Below are 23,052 nucleotides of genomic sequence, written 5' to 3' on the forward strand. Positions count from 1 at the left end.
ACCCACCCACCCTGGGTTGATGGTCTTTTTTTTTCTTTTCCCCAAACTCTGCCATTATTTTGGGTGATTTAATCCTTCAGAGGGCTGGCCCATGAACCACCCAAGATTCAAAATTCCTTGAACTCTTTTGTTCCAAAACCCACATCCTCCACTCCACCTTAACTGAAATGTATCATTGCCTTTCTCTGTGCCTGAACACAAGGAGCGGAATACAGTTTGAAAAATCATGAACAGGGTAGAACGATGCTGTAAGTTCATATTCAGCAAACACAAATAGAAGTTCAACGCTGCCTGTCAATATGATGACCAGTTACCTAGTTTCAATATTCACAGAAAGTTTTTCAAACTTTCTTTCCTGGCCTCAAATCCTGGATGCTCATGCCTCTCTGCTACAAGATGGCTTTATGTCTTATATACAGAGAAAAAAAAAAAATTTAGACAAGAATTCCCTCCCCCTCTAACAAACTACAAGACCACCTATATCTAGATGCAATCTGTAGTCTTTCTCATTGGTACAGTAGAAGGGCTGGCTCCACTTTTCAAGGCCAGTTACTTTTTCTTGAATTGGGTCCCACATCCCACTCTTAGGATGCTGACCATACATCATACTCCTTGCTGTTGTCGATTAGTCGCTAAGTTGTGCCTGATTCTTTGCAACCCCATGGACTGCAGCGTGCCAGGCATCCCTGTCCTTCATTATCTCCTGGAGTTTGCTCCCTTCTCCTCCCTTCAATCTTTCCCAGGATCAGGGTCTTTTCCAGTGAGTCGGCTCTTCACATCAGGTGGCCAAAGTACTGGAGCTTCAGCTTCAGCATCAGTACTTCCAATGATACTCAGGGTTGATTTCCTTTAGGACTGACTGGTTCTAGATTGCCATATGTCTGAATATCTCCACTCTCACTGGATTCTATCCATTAGCTTTCAATCACTGGAAGGACAAAGCAAACTGCATCCTGCTCCAGTCATCACTCTCTGCTACCTCTTGTGGCCCCAGTACTGAGAAGAACAGTCCTTGTTGTTCTCTAGGACTTTACCTTCCATTCCCTCCCCAGTCAACGGTGCTCTAGCTTCTGCCCCATCTGCCCCCTCATCACCTTCACCAGGGTCCTCAAGCTTGCATCAAAAGGAGAGTTTTAGACTCTCTTATTTGATCTGAGTATTCATAAGACCCTACAGGAAACATTTTCAGTTCTTCCTCTGTATCCAGCTCTCCTAGTTTTCTACTAAGATCTCTCACCATGTTAACATAAGCAGGATTTATTATCTGCTACCCAGCTTTTCAATAAGGGTGGAGCTCCTCAAGGATCTAGCCAATGATTTCTCTTTCCTTCCTCATTTCTTGCCATGTGATCTCACTCCAGTCAGGGAATCAGTTAATCCCTCAATGCAGATGATTTACAGATTCATATCTTCAGCTAAGAGGGCTCCTCTGAACTCCACAAGTGTCTCCCATTCCAACTTTATATTTCCATTTCTATGTCACAAAAGTACCTAAAATTTACTGTGGTTAAAATAAAACAACAGCAAAAAATATGGCTCCAAAATAAATCCTCTTTCAATACTGTACCATGATCGATTTTAGTGCATGCTGTAAACCTAGGTGTTATCACTGACGATCTGTGTTAACTCTCTCCCTCTCTCATACCCAAGTTACCATCAAACTCTACTGCTTCCAAACTCTCTATAGTGCATTCACTTCTCCTCCTCCCTACTGCCACTGCTTCAGCTTTATTGCATTGTCTCATGCTTGGATTACTCCTAAATTTCTATCTCCATGGAATTTAACCTCCTTTAGTCCAATCTCTGAAATTTTACCATATTTTACAATAGAAAATTAACTGTAACATTTCCATTTTAAAGAACTTTTCAATGGATCCTGGAATTTATCTCTCTGTGTCCTGTGAGCTATACCCTGCTGGGCATTTAGTTTCTTGAATTTACTTTGGTCCATTCCATCTTTGATCATTCTGTACCATCTGTCTAGAACCTTCTGTCACTCCCAACAAATTCCAAGTAAACTCTTCTCTTTTCTCAAATAGGAACTCAATTTTACTGCCAGATGAAACCTTTCCTGACCTCTGATTAGATCAATGATCACAACTATATGGTCTTTAAAGAACCATTTTTTTGTTGATTATTTTCTTCTATGTTTAAGACATGTTTGCATTTTTCAAAATGCATTCCTGAAACAGATGTACATATATTCCCCAAATTTGTTGACTTTGCCATTTTATCACTGAATTCTTCACTGAAAACTAGAAGTGGGTGAAGCAGGTAATTCTTGGGGATTTATGCCTCTCCTAGATCTGCCTGCAATGTGCGAGACCTGGGTTTGATCTCTGGGTGGGGAAGATCCCCTGGAGAAGGAAATGGCAACCCACTCCAGTATTCTTGCCTGGAGAATCCCATGGACAGAGGAGCTTGGTGGGCTTCACTCCACGGGTTGCAGAGTTGGACATGACTGAGCGACTTCACTTTAGATCAGGGCAGTCAAAACCATTTTATAACTCGTCTATTGCACTAGAACTTTCCAACTTGAAACCTCATCAAGCGTCTTCTTTCAATCCAAACCAGCAACAACATACCTGAACATAATTTGTAAAATATATAACTCCTTACTGCAAAGGTTCTTTTCGATACAGCAAAGTCGTGACCCTAGTTATAATCTCACAGGATATTAAGGGAAGTAAGATAACTGATAAGAAGAGTAAAATGAGGAACTAACATGTCCCTACAAGTTCGTAACAACCAAATCACATGAACTCAAAGAACCTGCTCTAAATTACAAAAAAAAAAAAATTGCTTTTAGACATAGATCAGCTTTATATTGGAGAAGGAAATGGCAATCCACTCCAGCACTCTTGCCTGGAGAATTCCACGGACAGAGGAGAATGGTGGGCTGCAGTCCATTCGGTCTCAAAGAGTCAGACACAACTGAGTCGCTAACACATGAACAACAATGAAAGCACTTTGCATGTCTAACTCCAGCTTGGAGTTCAGCCTTCAAATACTCTTTCCAACATAGACCTTAACTAAGAAACTAATAGAAAAATAAATAACTTGAGAGTCAATATACTTGAGAAAGCCCTGGACTACTTACAAAGCAAGCTGCGTTTTCCCAGTATATTAGATTTAATTAGGCAAGTTAAATCTAACCTTCAGAATTTTAATTATACTAAGTAAAGTTTTACTAATTTTATTTAATATGTTATCATCAGGGGGCCCAGCTCCATATAATTATATGGGAAGGTGAGCTCTGGTCTTTGTGGAAGTCCCACTTCAAATTGAGGAAGGCTTTTTGTATTAACAGTCCATATTGCATTCTTGAACTCATTATTTAACTGGGAGGTCAAAATTTGTCTCAGAGTTTAATGAATGTCATGCCTTGCATAATTTTTTGATTTATAATTTCTTTTTTTTTTTTTTTTTGCTGTGGTCATTTGGGTATATATACTGTTTAACTCAAATTAATTAACCACAGAAAAACCAAAGCTGTCTGAATGATCTTTCCAGTTTCTGTGTTTAAATTAAGGTTTCTAATTTTTTAAGCTATGTGTTGTCAGACGTTATTAATTGCCTTAGGTTCCATTTTCATCAATTATAAAATGGCAGGTGATAGTACTGCCTGTGGGTAGCCTCTTTATTTCTCACCTCTAAATTTGCATGACAACCTACCAATTTCAGTGTTCCACATTTAACATATTTTTCTAAAATCTGTGGCTGAGCATTTGTAACTGATTCCTCTTGATTCTGAGGTGTGTCTGGGGCCGTCCTATGGATGCCTAATTGTCATGGAGTTCTTACGCATTTATGATGGTCCTAGGAAAAAAATGTCCTTGTTTGGTCAATACATTTTATGGTCAGAGGCATAGTTGTGGTTCAGCATGTAGACTCTGGAGCCAGACTGCCTAAGCTCAAATCTTTCCTCTCTGCTATTGTATTGCCAGGGCAAATCATTGGGTTGGCCAAAAAATTTGTTCGAGTTTTTTCATAACAGCTTACAGAAAAGCCTAAACTTTTTAGACAGCTCAATAGTATACTACCTTGTAGCTTCCTCAGCTGTAAAATGAAGAGGGCCCTTGGTGTGAAGATGATGGCAGTCACTGTGTGCAGTGTCCTTTGAAGAACACCTAGGAAGTTCTCTGTCCTTATTAACTATTAGCAGTAGCGACTCTGATCTTGCTTGGGCCACTTAGCGTCTCTGAGCCTCACCTTACTCACCTGTAAAAGGGGAGAACACCTACCTTATAGGTGGGAAACGTAAGTCAAATGATGTAATACGTTCAGCAAACTGTAAAGGGCTATACGCATTTAAGCCTTTGCCATGTCAATAACAAAAATATGATTAATCAATTAAATACTAAATAGCTTATAAATTAAAACACAGAGCTGCTTTTAGTGGTGCCATGTGTGATGAATCAATTTTGCTTCTAAGAATGTCTACTTTTTTATTTTTGTAAAGAAAGATAATCTGAAAGCCAAATCAGTAAGATCAAAGAAATTTGAAATTTTATAGAATGCTCTTTTTCTTCATGTTTATTTTTCAGAAACATGAAATTGTTGCTATGGAGTTAATTTACATCAGGTACCTTCTGGCAGCTTTTTCTCTGAGTACAATCTGTGTGGTGCTTCTTTCTTTCTTTCTTTCTTTTTTAACCAACCAGAGTAAAGTCCTGCTCCACACAGTCACATAAGTCTCCTTTGTTATCACAACTTGCTACTGTAGGATGGTGGCATTGCTCAAGTTTCTGACCAGCATTCTGTCCCCTTAGTGTATTCAAGTAGAAGGTTGAAGTCCCACAAAATTCCTAAAACTAGAACCTGCAGTACCCCCATGGCTGTTCCACAAGAAATCTGGCCTTTCCCTAAAGGATTGCTGAGCTCCTCCACACAAGAACCAAGAGTGAAATCCCAGAAGCAAGGAGCTCTACCTGCATTATGTTTACAAGAGACAGATTTATGTTTAGATGGCGAGGAGTTCGGGTCGGGGATTAAGATCTCTCAGTTTTCTTGGCCAGAAACAAGGAAAGCACAGTTTCTGTTGATAAAACAAAACAGCCTTTCAATAATCAAAATTGTATTTTTATATAAAAACAAATTGGACTCATTTTTGTAGTTAGCTTTTACATAAATCCAAATTAGCAACCCGCTCCAGAGCTCTGGAATCAATTCTTTTCTCCTCTCTCATTTTTCCTGTAGAATATTTAACAGAAACCTCCCTTCTAATTTCTGAACTTCCAATGAGTGCAAGTGGCACAGCCTGGCACACAGCTTTTTGTCATATCTGATGACGCCACATGACCCACCTAGGAGACTGGGTGGGTAGCTTTATGAAACATATTTCTCCTTTAGGAAACATAATGAATAGGAATTATCTGGAGTTTTTTGCTAACATATTTGCTCTCCATTTCCTATGGTTCTTACACCTTTCCCCAGTTTTGTCTTTTGCTCTTGTTTTTTCCCCAGTGTTTAGAATATATTTATGGCAATTTCTAGAGCATATTTTTTTTCCATAATGGTCTGCTTTCTTTTTCTGATCTGTAATAGTCTCTCGTCTTTGTTATCAAACATTTTAATCCCTTTTCCTGACTCCCATTTCAAATGTTACAAAGAGTAAGTACATAAATAAAACAAAAAGAAAAATTGAACTATCTAAAGAAAAATACTAAGAGAGAAACTCAATTTTGTAGTATAAATTTACTCATAAATTGGAAAATGAAAGAGAAATCTGCTACCATGGACTAAAATGTCATTCCAGTGATGTCTAAGACATTCTACTAAGCTAATCTGGTAAATAGGCATTGAGATTTTTTTTTACTATATAAAGAAAAATTTGCCATTTAATAGTTAAGACCATAGATTATATGATACTGTTTTTACCTTTCATCTACTCTTTCCCTGACTAGACAGTACATATTTTTAATAGATTGAACTCATAGCCCATTGTTTATAGTTCTTTACTGTTTGCAACTATTTTACCTTCTCTAAATCTTTCTCATTGTTCAAGACTCATTAGATATCAGCTGCTTCTGGATCTCTCTCTTGACATCCAAGTTGGGTTAGAATTCTGTATTTACGTTCCCACAGTGCCTGGCAGTAGTTGCTCTACTATATTCTAATCATATATTCCCTGTATCTGTTCTCCCACCGTGAGGTAGGGTTTTATCTCAATCATCTTCCTACTCTCAGACCTAGTGCTGGCAATGCAGTATGTCTAGAACATATGTTTGTTGGATGTCAGCTGAAAAGTCTCAGTGGATGGGTAAGATGTGGCTAAGTAACAGGTGCTAGTCTTCCTGTTGTTTGTGAAATATTACATGTGCTGTCCTTTTCTTGAAACAGTGTCTTCCCCCCTCTAAACCCCCAGACCAGCTGCTTGTCATTTTTTTAAACCTCAGCTTAGACGTTGCTTTCTTTGGGACTTCTTCCCTGAACTACTAAACTGGGTTTGGGAGCTCCTCCAGTGGCCTCCCTTATCTATCTAATTTTTGGTATCATAGGGCAGGAGGAGAAGGGGACGACAGAGGATGAGATGGCTGGATGGCATCACTGACTCGATGGACATGAGTCTCAGTGAACTCCGGGAGTCTGTGATGGACAGGGAGGCCTGGCGTGCTGCGATTCATGGGGTCACAAAGAGTCGGACATGACTGAGCGACTGAACTGAACTGAGGACTCCACTCCACTTGACTCTCTACTTGTCCAAATTCCCCAATTATGAGAAAGTCTGCATCATCTCCACTGAATCCATGAAACATGGTCTGGCACTAGGGTGAGAGACCAAGTAATATTCACAGGCTATTTAAACAAATAAATAATCTCATTTTCATATTAAATTTTGCTGGAAGAAAAATCACAGTAATAGTCCATTCTTGTTTCTATTTTTATGAATGACAGAAAAAGAATAATGGACAAAATGGAGACTAATAAAAATGGAGGCTGATTTCACTTTTACCTCATGTAAAATGTACACAGACTTAAACTCATTAATTTTCTCCTGATCTCTCATCCTTCAGGATGAATGGCAGCACCATTTATTTCATTATCCAAGCTCAAACCTCAGAGCCATCTATGACATTTTCCTCTCCCTTGCTTGCTCCATGAAGGCCGTTGCCATTTCCCACTTCTCTGTCTGCCTCTATGTCCCATTTCTAGCATCCCCATCTCATTTCAGAATCTTATTTGTCTAGAATTAACTAACTGCACGACAGAGGGGGCGACACATGATGAGATGGTTAGATGGCATCACTGACTCAAAGGACCTGAGTCTGAGCAAGCTCTGAGAGATGGTTAAGGACAGGGAAGCCTGGTGCGCTGCAGTCCACAGAATCACAACGAGTCGGACATGACTCAGCGACTGAACAGCAACAACAGCAGCAGCAGCAACTAACTGCACAGTGACTGCCCCAAACTTTTCTCTGTGGTGCTCCAATCCTCTGACATGCCTTCAGGAGCCGTCTTCCCTAAGAACTGTCCTAAATTATGTCACCGGATTGCATCAAAATGTAAAGGCTCCAGCCATCCATAAACTATGTGTAAATGCCTCTGCTTGACCTTCAAACCTTTCACAGCAAGTTCCTTCCAAACTTGATCATGTGGAATAGAAGGAATGACAAAGGGTTTAGTCTTATCCCAAGCTGGGAGCATAGTTTCTAACATGCAGCAGACACACAATAAATATTTCCTAAAATGGTAATAAAGGAAACTTGGGTTTTATTATACACAGACGATCTCATGTCACTCTGCTGTATAAAATCCTTTAATGGATTTTCACTGTCTACAGCAGCAGTCTCTAACCTTCTTGGCACCAGAGAATGGTTTTATGGAAGACACTTTTTCCACGAACCAGGGGTTGGGGGATACTTTCAGGATGATTCAGGCACATTACACGTATCATGCACTTTATTTCTATCATTATTACATCAGCTCCATCTCAAATCATCAAGCATTAGATTCTGGAGGTTGGGGACCTCTGGTCTACAGGATACCGTCTCCACTTCTGAGCACGGCTTGGTTCTTGCACACCTACCTCTCACCACTCTTGCCCTGGCTCTCTCAGCTCCTGCTTACAGAATCGCTTGCTTCCTGTACTCATGAGCCTTTGTGTACAATTTCTTCCATCTGACTTTTTGTATACCTCTTCTTTGTCCATCAAGATTAAATTCAGAAACTTTCTTGACCCAGACTCTATCACTAGCATGTATTACATCTTTCTGTTTCTCTGTACCCCTCACCCTATGGTAAACTAAAGACAGGGACAATAGCCTCTTCCCCCCCACCCAGGGTGTACCACAATACTCATACTTAATACACTTTGGTGAAAACACTTATTTTCTTCTACTGGCTACCATCAACTAGCTATATAAAACCAACAAACTACTTAATTGACTGGATTTAATTTCCACTTCATAAAACACTCTCATTAATGCAACATTAATGAGAATCTGTGTCAAAATGAACTCTAGAAAATGCAATAGAACATGAATAATAAAACTGTGAGCCTATGCAAAAGCCTCTTGCACTCTATATACAGCAATATATTCTACGCATTTTTTTATAACCACATAACATCAAGATGTAACCTCTTTTTCTTGTTTACATGCATTTCTGTGGTCCAGCCCTAACCTTCAGTCAACTTACTTTATGTTCTCATTTGCAGGTACTTCGGGCAGTTGCACGGTAATCATGCCATCCAAGTTAGTCTTCCCGATGAAGGCAGGCTTGGTGCGCAGAACGTCGGGCGCGGTCTTCGCGGTCACCCTGTGCTGCAGCCCCCCGGCGCTGTTGCCACGATTCGTCAGCACAAAGGAATAGGACTTCTCAGGCTTCAGGTTGACAATCAGCTTCTGGGTAGCGCGGCCATCCACTTCTTCTACCATTTTCCCATCATCATAAAGAATCTGGAGACAGACAACCAATCAAAAAGATTTGGTTATCGGTTAGGCAGGGAATATTTTCTAAACTAATGTGCACCTGCTTACGGAAAATACATATGGGTCATTTCTAATTTGGGGCAATTTGTAAGCCTATAAGTGCTCCCCAAATTCTAGAGATGGCATCAATTTTCCTTTTTTTTTCTTATTAATATAAGGTTTATAAGTCTATCAAAAAACACAAATGTGCAATAACCTATCAATATGTGGCCTGTCAGTTGTCTGTGATCTTCAGGGAAAATATGCAGCAATGCTCTAAGTTTTCAATGCATCTTACACACGACTTTTTTCCAAACACCTCCATTCTTGTTCCCAAATACTTTTTTTTTACTTTTATAGATGCTTCTCTATTCTTTATTTCACAGACTTGTATGTTTTGCTAACACTTTTCAGTATCTCTCTATGGCAAACTGAAGTTTAAAATATGCAAAGAATTCAGGCCAATAAACAAATTACTTAAACCCCAGGATGCTGCATTATAAATAGATAGAAACCATGCAAATTTCATTTTCTGATGAAAAATCAAAAGCACCAGTACAGATGTAAAAAGTTCAGCTTGGAAGTGCTAGGTTACCCACAAGGAATGCAGGCCCTAGGTCTGAGCTGCTGCTTCCTCCTGAGAGGGGAAAGGTCACACTGGCCAAGAACCAGACTTCGTCTGTGATGTGAAAGCCACAAATGAGAACAGGACGTACGTGTGGCTGAATCAAAGCAGTCTGTGTGGTTTTTAAGTGATTTCCCCGGCTGACCTGCCCCCTCCACTCCACGTTTAACCATGATACCTTACACATTAGGAAACAACTTACTTTGAAAGGCATGGCAGAATTATAATTCTCTGGAATCTCCCAAGACAGCAGCACCGAAGTCTTCATTACTGCTTTGACATGAAAATTTTTTGCAAACACTGCTGGAAAAGGAAAAACAGTGTATTTAAACTACTCCTAAAAACGTTCGACCAGTCCTCTTCCATGGACAAGAAGGCTTAAGCTAGATACCATCTACTTTGATCAGAGAGAGAAGTGTGATTTGCCTACCTGTTAAAAGCATTCATTTTACTACCTCATTCTCACCAAGATCTCTCCTTTCTCTCCAATTGAGTCAACTCTACTGTGTTTTCCTTACCTGGGAACATTGGGGTGCTGTCAGCCAGACTTGCTTGGCATTCTCTAACTGAAATCTAAGTCATCCAGAACATGTTAAGCTTTACATACCTTACCTTTTTGCTTTTGCTGAACCTATGAATATGAATGAGCCGATCAGTTATCTACAGCTTCAAAATACTGATTTCCAAAGACCGACATTCCTTTAAAGGAGAAAGGCCGTAAGCAGACAAATCCTACCTTGATTCACAGGCAGTGTCCTGAACTGGACACTGGGACTATATGGCCCGGGCCCTTTGCTCGTGTGAGCACGTACTTTTACATCATATGTGGTATCTGGTTTTAAGCCACTGAGTGTCAGAGTGGTGTCAGCTGGAACAATAAGCTGCTCCACTGGAAGAAGAGGGATGTTGATATCCCTATACAGAAGGGTGTACTTGGTGATAATGCCATTTCTCTCGGCCAGGACAGGTGGCTGCCAAGATAACTGGGTGGAGGTTGATGTGGTGCCTTCCGACTGGAGGTTTTGAGGGAATCCAGTTGGAACTTCTTCTGGAACAGAAATCTCCTTCACCATCTCCTCCCCAAAGCCCACTTTGTTTCTGGCCGAGAGCCTGAAGATATACGACGCTCCTTTGTGGATGTCTGTCGCCGTGAAGTGATCTTCCTTTTCGGAGAACTCAAGAGTAGTAAGCGGTTCCACATCCTTTCGGCCAAATTTTAGACGGTAGCCCTGGAGGGGTCCAAATGTGTCCACAGGAGGGTGCCACTGAATGAGGGCTGTATTCATCTGAGTGTGGTTAATCACAAGCCGGGGTCTCCCTGGAACTGGAGAAACAGGATGGAGGGGTAAGATCAACCTACACAGATGTTCATATTTCAATCACTGTTGAATGGGAATCCCCTTGGAGTGGCATTCCCGTTCTTACTAATAAAAATTACTTATTTCAAGTAATTCCACAGGCATTCCCATTTCTTGACTTATAAAAAGTCCAAGGCTTGGTCTATATGCCTTTGTGGAAACATGGTCCTTCTCATACTCTTGAAGGTAGGATGAATATTAGAATGTGATGATGGAGAGAAAATAGGAATTATTACTGAAATGAAAATTTAAGGAGATTTTTAAAGGCATATTGTCACATTTCAACTCTTTATACATAGAGGTTCATGCCACACAGAAATGAAGCTAAGTAAGGATTAGCCAGTAACATACAGATAATAATAATCAAAATATATTTAATCATTGAGTGTATGCAGTGTATCAGGTACTGTACTAACAGCACTACCTGTAGTATCTCACTTGAGTACACTCTTCACTCCTGACTATGTGATTAGTTGTTATCTTCACTTTGCATCATAAGAAAATAAAACAGAAAACTGTGCATAGTCAGATATGTAATAAGTGAGAAATTTATGAGACAAACACAGGTGTATCTGAATCCACAGCCGAACAGTTAACTATTATACTGATTATAAGTTAGGAAGAAAAAAGGTAATACAAAATGTTGCTTAGATTTTCTGTGGATCTAATTTGTAATTTTTATATATACTATCCATGCCAGTCATCCTCACCAAGTTTTGCATGTACTAGAATGGGAATTATATTAAGACCCACCCTATTTTGCTGTGAATATTAAATGAGAAAATGCATGTAAAAGCCTTAGAATAGTATTTTGTATTTCATTAATAATAATCATAATTATTAATAATAAGAATATTAACTTTTTGTGGCAAGGGGCTCATTTCTCCTAAGTACATAATTTCCTTTCATGTTAAGTAGGTTAGATATTGCTTATCTAACTTGTTACTTTAACTAAGTTAAATAAGTTAGTTAAGTTAACTAAGTTAAGTAGGTAACTTAAAAAGTAAGTTAGATATTGTTCCTTGGAAGAAAGGCTATGACCAACCTAGACAGCATATTAAAAACCAGAGACATTACTTTGCCAACAAAGGTCCATCTAGCCAAAGCTATGGTTTTTCCAGTGGTCATGTATGGATGTGAGAGTTGGACTGTGAAGAAAGCTGAGCGCCAAACAATTGATGCTTTTGAACTGTGGTGTTGGAGAAGACTCTTGAGAGTCCCTTGGACTGAAGGGAGATCCAACCAGTCCATCCTATAGGAAATGAGTCCTGAATATTCATTGGAAGGACTGATGCTGAAGCTGAAACTCTAGTACTTTGGCCACCTGATGTGAAGAACTGACTCATTGGAAAAGACCTTGATGCTGGGAAAGACTGAAGGCAGGAGGAGAAGGGGATGAAGAGGATGAGATGGTTGGATGGCATCACTGACTCGATGGACATGAGTCTGAGTAAGCTCTGGGAGCTGGTGATGGACAGCTCCGTAGAGGCTAGACACAAGAAGAGAATACCTGAAATCTCCCCAAATGTGTAAACAGTAAACACAGCATAAATCAGCTAGCGTAATGATTGTGGGAAGTTATGGTATTTCATCCAGGGAGTAACGGGCCAAAAAAAGAAAAAGGAATGAGGAGAATTCTACAACATTGCATGTGTGATTAAAAAGAATTCTCCAAAACTGTACATATTGGCAACGGAACCCACTCCATTTCTTGCTTTCAGAAGTTCTATGTAGAAAATATTTAGCAACTACTCCCTTTGTGGAAAGACTTATATACTGGCACACAGGCCTATGGGTGGGAAAATGAAAGATGGGGAACGCAGGGACCTTGTCCTCTGAGCAGTGCATACTCAAAGTAGAGAAATGAAGACAACCAGTAGATGGTGCCACGTGTGTGGAGTTTGGGTTCAAGGTTTCTGATGCCTTAGGGTTACTGTCTGGACCACTTTTAAAGGCCATCCAGTGGCAGGCAGTAGCAGTAGCAGTAGTGGTAAAGAATCTGCCTACAGATGCTGGAGATGCAAGAGACACAGGTTTGATTCCTGGGTTTGGAAAATCCCCTGGAAGAGGAAAATGACAACTTGCTTCAGTATTCTGGTCTGAAAAATTCCATGGACAAGAGAGGCATGGCGGGTTATAGTCCATGGGGTCACAAAAAGTCGTACACGACTGAGCACCCAGTGGCAGGCTCAATGGATCTGCTTGCTCCAACTTAGGAGCTGGAGGGCTGGAAAAATGGAGGAGTCTTAAATACTTACTCTGGGCAGATTGGAGGGCATTTTTAGCAGTGAGCATATTAGAATAAGCGGAGAGGGTCCTTCTGTAGAGTAAATAAGCTAATTTTTAAGTCACGATGTATAATCCATTCTCCCTTTTGACTTTTGAGTTATTTGCTTACTATATTCTTCCCTCTTAAAAATCTGTCAGGACTTCAGAAATGGTACACATGTGCTGCTGCCCTCTACTACTTAGAAACAGCAATCACTGGAGATCCACCAAGGCACTCAGTCCCAAAGGCTCTAAACTAAGCTTCAGTTTAACTTAGCGCCTAAGTAGTAACAATCATAATTGACTGACCTAAGCCTAGAATTACTTTCAAATTCTCCATATCATAGTCACTTTTCTCTCATCCTTAAACACAGCTGGCAGTACAGTAGTGAAATCCATTTAAAAATAAAGAAAAAAATTCAAACAAAAGAATTTGCCTAAAACTGCAAGATTTCAGGCAGTAGACTCATTATTATGATACAGAGCACAGGAGTATTAACAAAGAAACTACAAAAATGTCATAATCACTGAAACATAAAATCCAACATTTTATTAAAAAGCAGCCCTCAGGTTACATGAATCCTATGTGGATTGCTTAAGTTATGGCCTGTACTCTTTATTTCAAAGATATGATTGTTCGCAGATTCTAGGAACAATGTATTATACATAAACCTATCCTAAAACCAGGAATTTTATGATTAAAGTAAAATTTAATGGGAATTTGTGAATTTTCAGTGGAAGCTATAATGAAATACCTTTATAACTATGGTTATTAGGAGTTCACATCTGTGAGATAAACTCAGTAATTCTTCATAGTCATATAAATACAAGGTTTTTTTTTAAATAGTATACAAAACAAAGCAAATTCATCGTTCACTAATGACTAGGGAATGCTTTCTTACTACAGGTTGGCAGCAAAAAGAAAAACAAAACAAAACAAAACATTGGAGCTTTTCTGTTTGAAGGATTATCAATCTCCTTCTGGATTTAAAATCCAGAAGACTATAAATGGATTCTTCAGATGGATTCTCCCATTTCCAATTCAAGAACAGTGAGGAGATCCCAAGAAAATAAACATGCAGACATCTAAATTATAAGCATTTCCTCATTAATGAAGTTTCCATTGATTAAGAAAGATCTGAAATCACGAATGTAAACTGCGAAATAATTCTGTGTGTAAGATCCACAATGCTAAATAATGTTCTGTACTAAAAAGTGACATGCTAATCTCAGTGACATTAAAGTAGGCAGTAGCATTCTTGTTCTAGGATTCACATCCCTTGGAGACAAATCCTCTACTTTTTCATCCTCATTATAAGACATCCCTCCCCATATTATGGGCAATAGGAGGTTGATGCTTCATGTAAGATGCTTCAGTTTTCTTAAGACACAATTATAAATATGGGCGAAGGAAGTGTATTTTTTTCATTTTGGGGTTCAGTTTTAGGGGTTCACTCTTAGTTGGCTACATTCCAGGAGAAGCTGGTTCCGTAGCTAGACAGTCAGCATGTCCCACTTAACATGTACTGTATCTCCTATGCAGGGTGCTGAATTAACCTGATACAATGGTATTAAAAAAAATAAGGCCCAGAAGATTTTGCCTTGAAGGAGCTTTGCCATCTGTAATCCTGCTGCTCGAGGCAGTTCCAGGTGGCGGGATATGAGTGAGGCAAATCTTATGACATTTAGACAAATTTGGAAGTGAGCACAGCACCCAGGAGGGCACTCAACATCACAGCTGTTCTTTGCTTTATGCCTTTACATAGAGGTGTGTTCCTAAAAAGTTGTGCCATAAGTGATTCGGGAGGAGTAAATCAAATCATAGTTTAAATGTTCCATGGGAGATTTCTATATAAAGGGATTGAAGGAGAATCCTTCTGTAATTATCTCTTAATTTATTGGTTTTACAACATCAGGTCTTCCTTCATGCTGACTTTTCCTAACGTGGCAGACCAATGTATAAGTCTCAATAGTGCTAAGAAGCTCTATTCTTCAGAAAGGAGCAATCTCTATTAGACTTTCTGCTTTCTTCGTTCTCTTTTTTTGTTTCCCATCTTTTGTGCAATTTGTTGTCTTTTGATACCCCAGAACAAGGGGTCAGGAGGAGAAAATGACAAAAAATAAAATATTAAGTCATCAACCCAGCTCAAGGTGGCAGCTCTTCTAACAAGGTTTGTTTTTCTTTTTTTTGGGGGGGGAGGGGTTGGCGTGCTGAGGCTATCACACGATTTTCCTCCCTAGATGATCTGCCTTCCAGACCCTCATGGGATCTGCTCCCTCACACCATTCAAGTCTCAGCTCAAATATCCTGCTTCTAAAAGACATCACTGTTTCTAAAACTGCCTCTAGGAACTGCCTAAAGTATGCAGGCATATCTTTCTTTGCATAATTTATCACTTCCCGGCATTTTATTATTATAAAACTCATTTGTTCACTTGTTAATTATCCAATCTCAGTCAGAAAATAAATTTCAGGAGGCCAGATTCTTTCTGTTTTGTTCATTGTTCTTCAGAGTACCGGAAATAGTTCTTGATGCACAGTAGGTACTCAAATAATATTTGGTGAATGAGTGATTAAATAATTTGGGCAAAGCAGGTTCTTCCATTATTTTACCTTACTTAAGATATATCAAAAACCACAAAAGTTGACTACAGTCCATTCTCCCCTCTGATAGAAGTCACCCATACCATTTGGAAAATTATTGTTGTTGCGTGAAACATACTGAAGACACATATATGCATAGACATGGTTACCTGCCCCTGTGGTGGACACCAGCTTGGGTTTGCTGCGAGCTCCGTCTCCTTTAGTGGTGTAAGCTGTGACAGTGAGGGAGTAGGAAGTTTCAGGCTGTAGCCCAGAAATAATCATGTCCTGAAATGATACAACCAAATAACAATGATTCAAAACTATGCTACAGTTGCCCTGGGGGGAAACCAAGGCATCCGCCTTCATGCTGTGCATGCATGAACATTCCCCGCAGCCATGCCAAGCACTGGACGCATCATGCCTGGAGCTCATGCTGTGCAAGATCTGTCTTCATGCTGACACTGAAATGGGGTCTTCAGCCATCCGCAGAGGCAACTCTAAGGGGTAATAATCGAAACCACAAAAACTGGAGTCAGACCGGCTGAATGCTTGGATTTAAACTTGCCTTTCCTTATTTACCAGTTTGGTGACCCAGGGCAAGTGAGTTTACGCCACCTGTGCCTCAGTTCTCCATGTGAAGGTTGGGATGCTAGGACCCTCTAGGCTACTAAAGGATTAAATGAGTTATACCAGGTAAACACTTAAAACAATGTCTGGCTTGTAGTGAGCAGTTCACACTCTAGCTGTTATGATACTCCAGCCACAATCCTTGTGCTTCCATCGTAGTCTGGTCCTCAGACTGTTAGTGGCGCTGATGCCAAAGAGTATGTTTAATTGCATAAATACTGATATCTTGCCCAGTGGCTGGTCTGTTGGACCTAGACAGCCACAGAAGTTTCTCAGGACTCAAATAATATATTACTGGTTAGTTGTATAGGTTAAGAACTAAAATTATTATAAACTAAGGAGAACAATCTATAGATTTTGAGGCCTTGTCATAAAACTACATATCAGGATCTTGTTCTATCACATCATGGATATATGCTCAATAAATTCTGAAAATGGTAAATACCACAAACTATTCATCAAAACTATTTGCTTTCTCTTAGTAAGGACCCAAAGCTGTGATGGTTATAAGAGAAGATAGTCTAAGAATTATTCTTCCAAATTGGAAGTTACATGATTCTTTAAATAGAGTGCTGGCTATTAATGTTTTGGTATTTTCTTTGGAGCTACACACACGCACAACAATTTAAAAAGTAACTTTTCAGATTTCTGGCACAGCTATGTTTTCAAATTCAATACGGATAAATTTAAGAAAATATTGACTGTTATATTTTGCATCTAAAGACAATGCATGTGAGAGTTTAGTGAATGGATTTCATTGTGTGAATGGAGAACAGCGGGACTTTTCTGTGCAAGGCTGTAAGGGGCACCATAGAAATCAATGGCTGAATTTGAACCCAGGGATGACAGCTTTTGACAATGTGCTTTTCTAAAAACAGCAGGAATCTCACCAGTGTGGAAATTCAAAAATTTCAGATACCATCCTCAAGAGCCACTGGAAAAATTATTCTATCAGATGAATAGACTAAATTTGAGAGAGAGATTTGTACCCTCAGGAATGGTTTCACCAACATCACAGAGAATATAAAAATTAAGTGAACCACTCCAGAGTGGCACTTAAAATTATGGTAGGCACACTGGCAATTCAAAAATTAGGATGGGTAAATCTCAACATTATTATTTCCAAGGTCTCCCTCATGTCACAGAACTACTGATGAAAACAGGCTGGGTTGGGAGAAAAAAGAAGCGATTCTATCACTTGAGTCTATCACTAAATTGAGAGGCAAGTAATTTACAAATGCTGAGCCTTCCGTAAGTTTCTCATTCATAAAATTGAAGTTAAGCAATCACACATGACCTTCCTTCCACACAGGTTGTGACTGGATAATATAAGTAGTGCCAGTGCAAATGTTCAAACCTTCAGTGGTCTAATCTCTAGCATACCTCTCTTTGCTTGAATCACATTGTCTCTTGAGTTACATTTTCTTTCTTAAAGCTGTGGCTGTACTACCTTGGTGGTCTCCACACCCTCTCTGGCTGACATCAGAACCACTATTCCTCTTTCTGTATCCTCCTATTCCATTCTGCACCCTAATTCTTGCCCCTGCTTGCTAATAGCTGTCATTCCAAATGTCCTGACACAGTCATTTATCTGCTGCCTTTCTCTCTAGTCCTAAAACAACAACAACAACAACAACAACAAAAACGAAAAAAAACTAGTTTCATTTCTAAAACTTAGAGAATTTTTTCTGCCTATATCCTACATTCATCTCTAGCCTTGACTTTCCCCAGGGTCCCAGCAGTATATACACTGTGAATATCTGCTGGACAGTTTCCCTAAACTGTCAAGTGGTATCTCAAATTCAATGTAACTAAAGCACACGTTACTCCCAGAAGTGGGGTCCCCTTCTTCCATAAAATATTTCCATATTTTAATGAATGATGGAGCATCTTCAAAACTTATGAACAATCTTTGGTCCAACAGTCTCCTTCAAATTCTTAGCTAGTTAGTATGGTTCTGTTCATTCTTCCTTTAAAATATTGATCATAACTTTCCCTTTTTCATTTCTGATTCTCAACTTTAAAAAAAAATCACTTCATGATTTAGGAAAAGAACTGTTAACTTGTTTCCTTATCAACTGTATTAGTTCTCTTAATCTATCCATGAAGTTATTGATTTTTAAGCTGCAGGTAACGACCCATTTAGTAGCTGATGAAATGAATTTAGCCACTTAAGACCAGCATTTTTTTAAACAAATGGATATACTTGAACATTAAAATGTGAATATATTTAAAAGTAAGGTATTATTTTGTGAAACCTTTATTTTAAACATACACATGCATTGGTCATGGCAAATAATGCATTTTTTACTATGGGTTATGATCAAAGAAGTGTATAAGACACTGTTACAGTGTCGATTTCATGAGAAGTGATAACTTGATTATCATATTTACCAAGAACCTCTATAAGAGACCTTTGTTTTGGCTAAAAATATTTATTTACTAAATGAAAGAAAACTTCCTACCAGTCTTTATCTTATTGCTCTTTTTTAACATTAAAAAAATCTCTCAAGTACTGAAGAGTTAGAGATCAGGTCTTTAGCTTCAAACTTTAGGTTTTTTCCCCTAGAGAAGGGAAGGGCTAACCACTCCAGTATTCTGGCTTGGAGAATTCCATGGACAGAGGAGCCTAGCAGGCTACAGTCTTTGGGGTCACAAAGAGTCGGAGCTGATTGAGTGACTTTCACTTTTTCACTTTGGATCTTTCCAACATTATATTAAAATATAATGTATGTAATAACTTGAACTCTTCAGTTCTGTCAAACTGCCAAGCTCATTATCAGCTGACTTTTTGCCACACTCTTATGTCTATGTCTACTTCTGCTGAGTTCAGAATGTACTTCAATAAGTACATTCTCACTTCCAACTCCGCAACAGACACAGACATACAGGGATTACCTCTTTAATCCCTACTCATCAGGGATGAGTTCTCCATAAGTTTCAGGATGTCTACCATCCTGGTGCTCTGTCCCTAAGCTCATAGCTCTAACTGATATTATCATTTAAATACTAATTATTCATACATTACTTGAGGGCATCACATTGGTTGTATTCATGGAACTTTTCTGAACTTTACATCCTTCCTATCCACCTAGACTGTAAGCACTTAGTAGGCAGTGTCATCCACAGTTCTTTATACATAATAAACTCCCAATGTAAAAACTAACAGACTAACACAGTCCACTCATTACAGTATTTTTAAAAAATTCTTCACTCAGTAAGATACCTCCTACTTCTTGGTGTTTCCACTCATGCAATTTCACTCAAATTTGTATGGGTTCAACAGAGAACTGCCATTTCTACACAGAGTTAATTGGTGCCAGATTTAGATCATATTATGCCCTGAATATGCAACCCTGGAGCAGGATTTATGAGCAGCCCAGAACAAACTAGACATCTCCAGTCTGTGATACCTCCACTTAAAGCATGCCTCCTCTAACTGTGTCACAAGGCAGAGTTAGTAACAGCCATCGCACAATATCAACTCATGATATTTCTCATGTAATCAATAGCACCACATCAATTTCAGCACATCAATTTCACAAAACAACAATGAGGGGAAAAAATTTAAAAAAAAAGTATACCATGTAGTGAAAATACTTTAAAAAATAATTTGTTAGTTCATGCATCCAAGCAAACTGTGATGTCACAGTACAAATAAATGAAAGGGGAGTATCAGTAAAAAACAGCCATTTATAATCTGTTTTGACAGAGCAGCCAAAAATTACTCACATGTTCAGTAGTATCATCAAATTCCCACTGATTGAGATTAAGAAGGTTGGGGAGGAGGGAAACAAAATAAAAAGAAATGAAGAGAAGTTTGTAGCCTGATAAAGGCAATGGTGCCCTCCTTAGACTAAAAAAAAAAAATAGAAAAAATAAGCAACTGAAGAGGTATGTACAATAAAATCCCAAACAGTATATGAGTGTTATGCTGCCACCTCCACTCCTAATTGAGAAATTAAAAGTAAATACACTCTATATTGTTATCACTAAAACCAACTAATTTTTTAAAATATCAATAAGGCATACAAAGTGCTAGGTATACTACATTGTGACGTTTATTTTGATTTCTATCTAGATTATGCAATTCAAGTTACTATTTAGATTAACATCTTCATTATATTGAAAATGTACATCAATGAAGTCCTATAAGATGTAAAAAAAGTTCAACGAATTATCAGAACATGATATGAGCAAAAAATAAATCAACCCAAAACCAGAACAACAACACAAGGAAAATCAGCAAAATAAGAAAGAAAAGCCAAAGCAGAAGAGGAGGGAAAAAAAGATTGAGTTGACATTTAAGGCATTTTGCATTATATAATTTCATTGACTACCATATTCCCAATAAAAACAGCAAAAGAACTACTGTTCTGTAATGTAAGCTTATCTAAGAACTGATGAGGGACATCAAAACATGATGGTCGTATCACTTTATTTTTAAAAATTACAGACGCACCAAATAAAACGTAAGCATTTTTTATACTATATTTTATAAGAACTTTCTGTTTTACGGGTAGTACAAAATAAATATTTATTAAAAGCCAAATCTATAGTGCTTTCTCCAGAATATTATGGGACACTATGAATCTCCAACTAAATTTATGGAAATGTCCTTCAAATGAAAACCATACAACTGGGTTTTTGAGGTAAATAAGTCACTAAGCTAGACCCCTTTAGTTAGAATGCTTTATAGCTAAAGCAAATAAGCACCTCTGTGAGTTAAGACTTTGGGATAAATACGAAGTAAAGACTCTGGGGTAAAAAGGTGGGATATTTATTGCCCTTTTATTTTCACAGAGAAAGGAAGGCAAAATGTAGCAGTTTGGTACAACAGTTTTCCATTTTGTTCATAATCTTCCCCACTTTCATACAAAAGAAGGAATTTTCAAATGAATTGGTTTCAAATCTGCATTAATCCCATCTATTTCCAGGCCCAGCTACCAATTTTGCTGAATAAGCGAAACACTCCATTCTCATACCCTGTCTCTACTAGAACAAGGTAAACTACTCCATGGGATATGTATAACCCCCAGCAGGATGCTTATTAATTACAATCTTCCTCTCCCTTCCAGAAAAATATGTACAAATAGATTTATTATGATATTGTTTTTTATTTAAAAATTGAAAAAAAAGTCCTCTTTTAAATAACTTATTACAAAACCAAGTTGTGATTATATGGTTATAAATCACTGCCTTTGGCTTGAAAGAATTTCTCACAAACTCAACTACACTTAATAATTTTAACTGGCTCAACATACAGGATCTCATTAATTCCCTGGGAAATTCTATAATTTTTGTCATTATTATTATCTTCATTTTCTTGGAAATGAAATAATTATTTTAATTAAATATGTAATTTGGTAAATAAATGACAGATAAAAATACTGTCTGGATACATTTCCCCAAATAAAAATGTTTACTCTTCAGTGAAAGAAGGCATTCATTTAGAAATTACAGATTAACTTAGTTTCAAATACTTTTAGCATAGTAGAAAGTAGACTATCAGCAAAATTGCTGTTTAAAATTCTTCCCTTTGATTTAATTAAGTCGATTTTTTTTTAAAAGTCAGAAAGGCAAACTGAGAGATAGCTGTAGAGAGCCAAGTATCTGTATTGGAAAAAAAAAAAATGTTCTGTGTTTTGAATCAGATGTGTCATTTCAATTCACTTCCTCACTTGAAGTCAACTCTGACTGAAAAGATAAATATGGATCGTGTGTTTTTAAAGCTAGAATGTTATGAACTTATCTACAAAACAGAAATAGACTCCACATGCATAGAGAACAGACTTCTAGTTGCTAAATGGGATGCAGGGTCCAGGAAGGACAGAGTGAGAGACTGGGATTAGCAGAGGCAAACCTTTGTATCTTTGTCTATATCTGTATCACTGAATCACTTTGCTGTACAGTAGAAATTAACACAACACTGCAAATCAATTATACTTCAAGTTTCTTTAAAATCTAGAATTTTGTATAGACATTTAAAAATATCAAAGAAAAAATGAAAATGGGGCCCATTTTAAGGTACAGGCTAAAACAGATGTATACTATAAAAGTATACCTGTATAATTTCTCAGATGCTTACCTGTGCATCAGCCAGCATGACATCCTTCAGCATGGGCTGGCCCCTGGGCTCACCATTTTCCATCCTCACATAATGCACCTGGTATCCTCTTATCTGGCCATGCTGTTTATTGGGCACAGGTGAGCGCCATGAGACTTTAACAGATGTTGAGTTGACAGCCTCTACCTCGACTTTGCGAGGAGGACCACTAGGAACTGGAACAACATCATTGGATAAAAGAAAATTATAGGCACTTGTCCCACCCAGTCAGAGCATTTTCTTTACTTAGGTTTAAAAAAAAAAAATGGGTAGACCCCACCATGTTTGTTTGTGGAATACAAACATTTTCAACCAATGAAAATGCTCAACCAATCTGCTCTACCTTTTAAGAAAAGATCAAAAAGCATGACCGATGCCAAAAAAAAGAAAAAAAAATGGAAGAAAAAAAGAGTATCAGAGAAATAGAAAAACATGTAAAAAATGTACAAAAGCCAAGGAAGATGCTTTGAGGTTCAAAGCATTAAAGCACAAAGAAGTATAGCATTGAAATAATAACAAAAACTGATTGTTGATTGCTGTGTGTGTTTTTTAGGTTTCTTTTTTAGCAGA

General features: G+C 38.2%; 1 protein-coding gene across 9 annotated transcripts in view; it reads right to left on the minus strand.

Moving 5' to 3' along the window:
• Positions 1–23,052, minus strand: part of PTPRD (protein tyrosine phosphatase, receptor type, D) — a 572,360-nt gene that overhangs the window by 168,601 nt on the left and 380,707 nt on the right. For 4 of the 9 annotated variants that reach the window (XM_010856985.1, XM_010856986.1, XM_010856990.1 and 1 more), the window contains exons 12-17: positions 22,465–22,658; positions 20,109–20,135; positions 15,917–16,034; positions 10,274–10,861; positions 9,740–9,840; positions 8,641–8,900 (exon numbers count right to left, since the gene is read on the minus strand). In XM_010856985.1, the coding sequence (XP_010855287.1) occupies positions 8,641–8,900; positions 9,740–9,840; positions 10,274–10,861; positions 15,917–16,034; positions 20,109–20,135; positions 22,465–22,658 (1,288 nt within the window). The remainder of the gene's footprint in view (positions 1–8,640; positions 8,901–9,739; positions 9,841–10,273; positions 10,862–15,916; positions 16,035–20,108; positions 20,136–22,464; positions 22,659–23,052) is intronic. The other 5 variants (XM_010856992.1, XM_010856987.1, XM_010856991.1 and 2 more) reach the window with 3 other exon arrangements.

This window comes from Bison bison, unplaced genomic scaffold (genome assembly GCF_000754665.1).
Source record: "Bison bison bison isolate TAMUID 2011002044 unplaced genomic scaffold, Bison_UMD1.0 scf7180017864376, whole genome shotgun sequence".
NCBI classification, from domain to species: domain Eukaryota; kingdom Metazoa; phylum Chordata; class Mammalia; order Artiodactyla; family Bovidae; genus Bison; species Bison bison.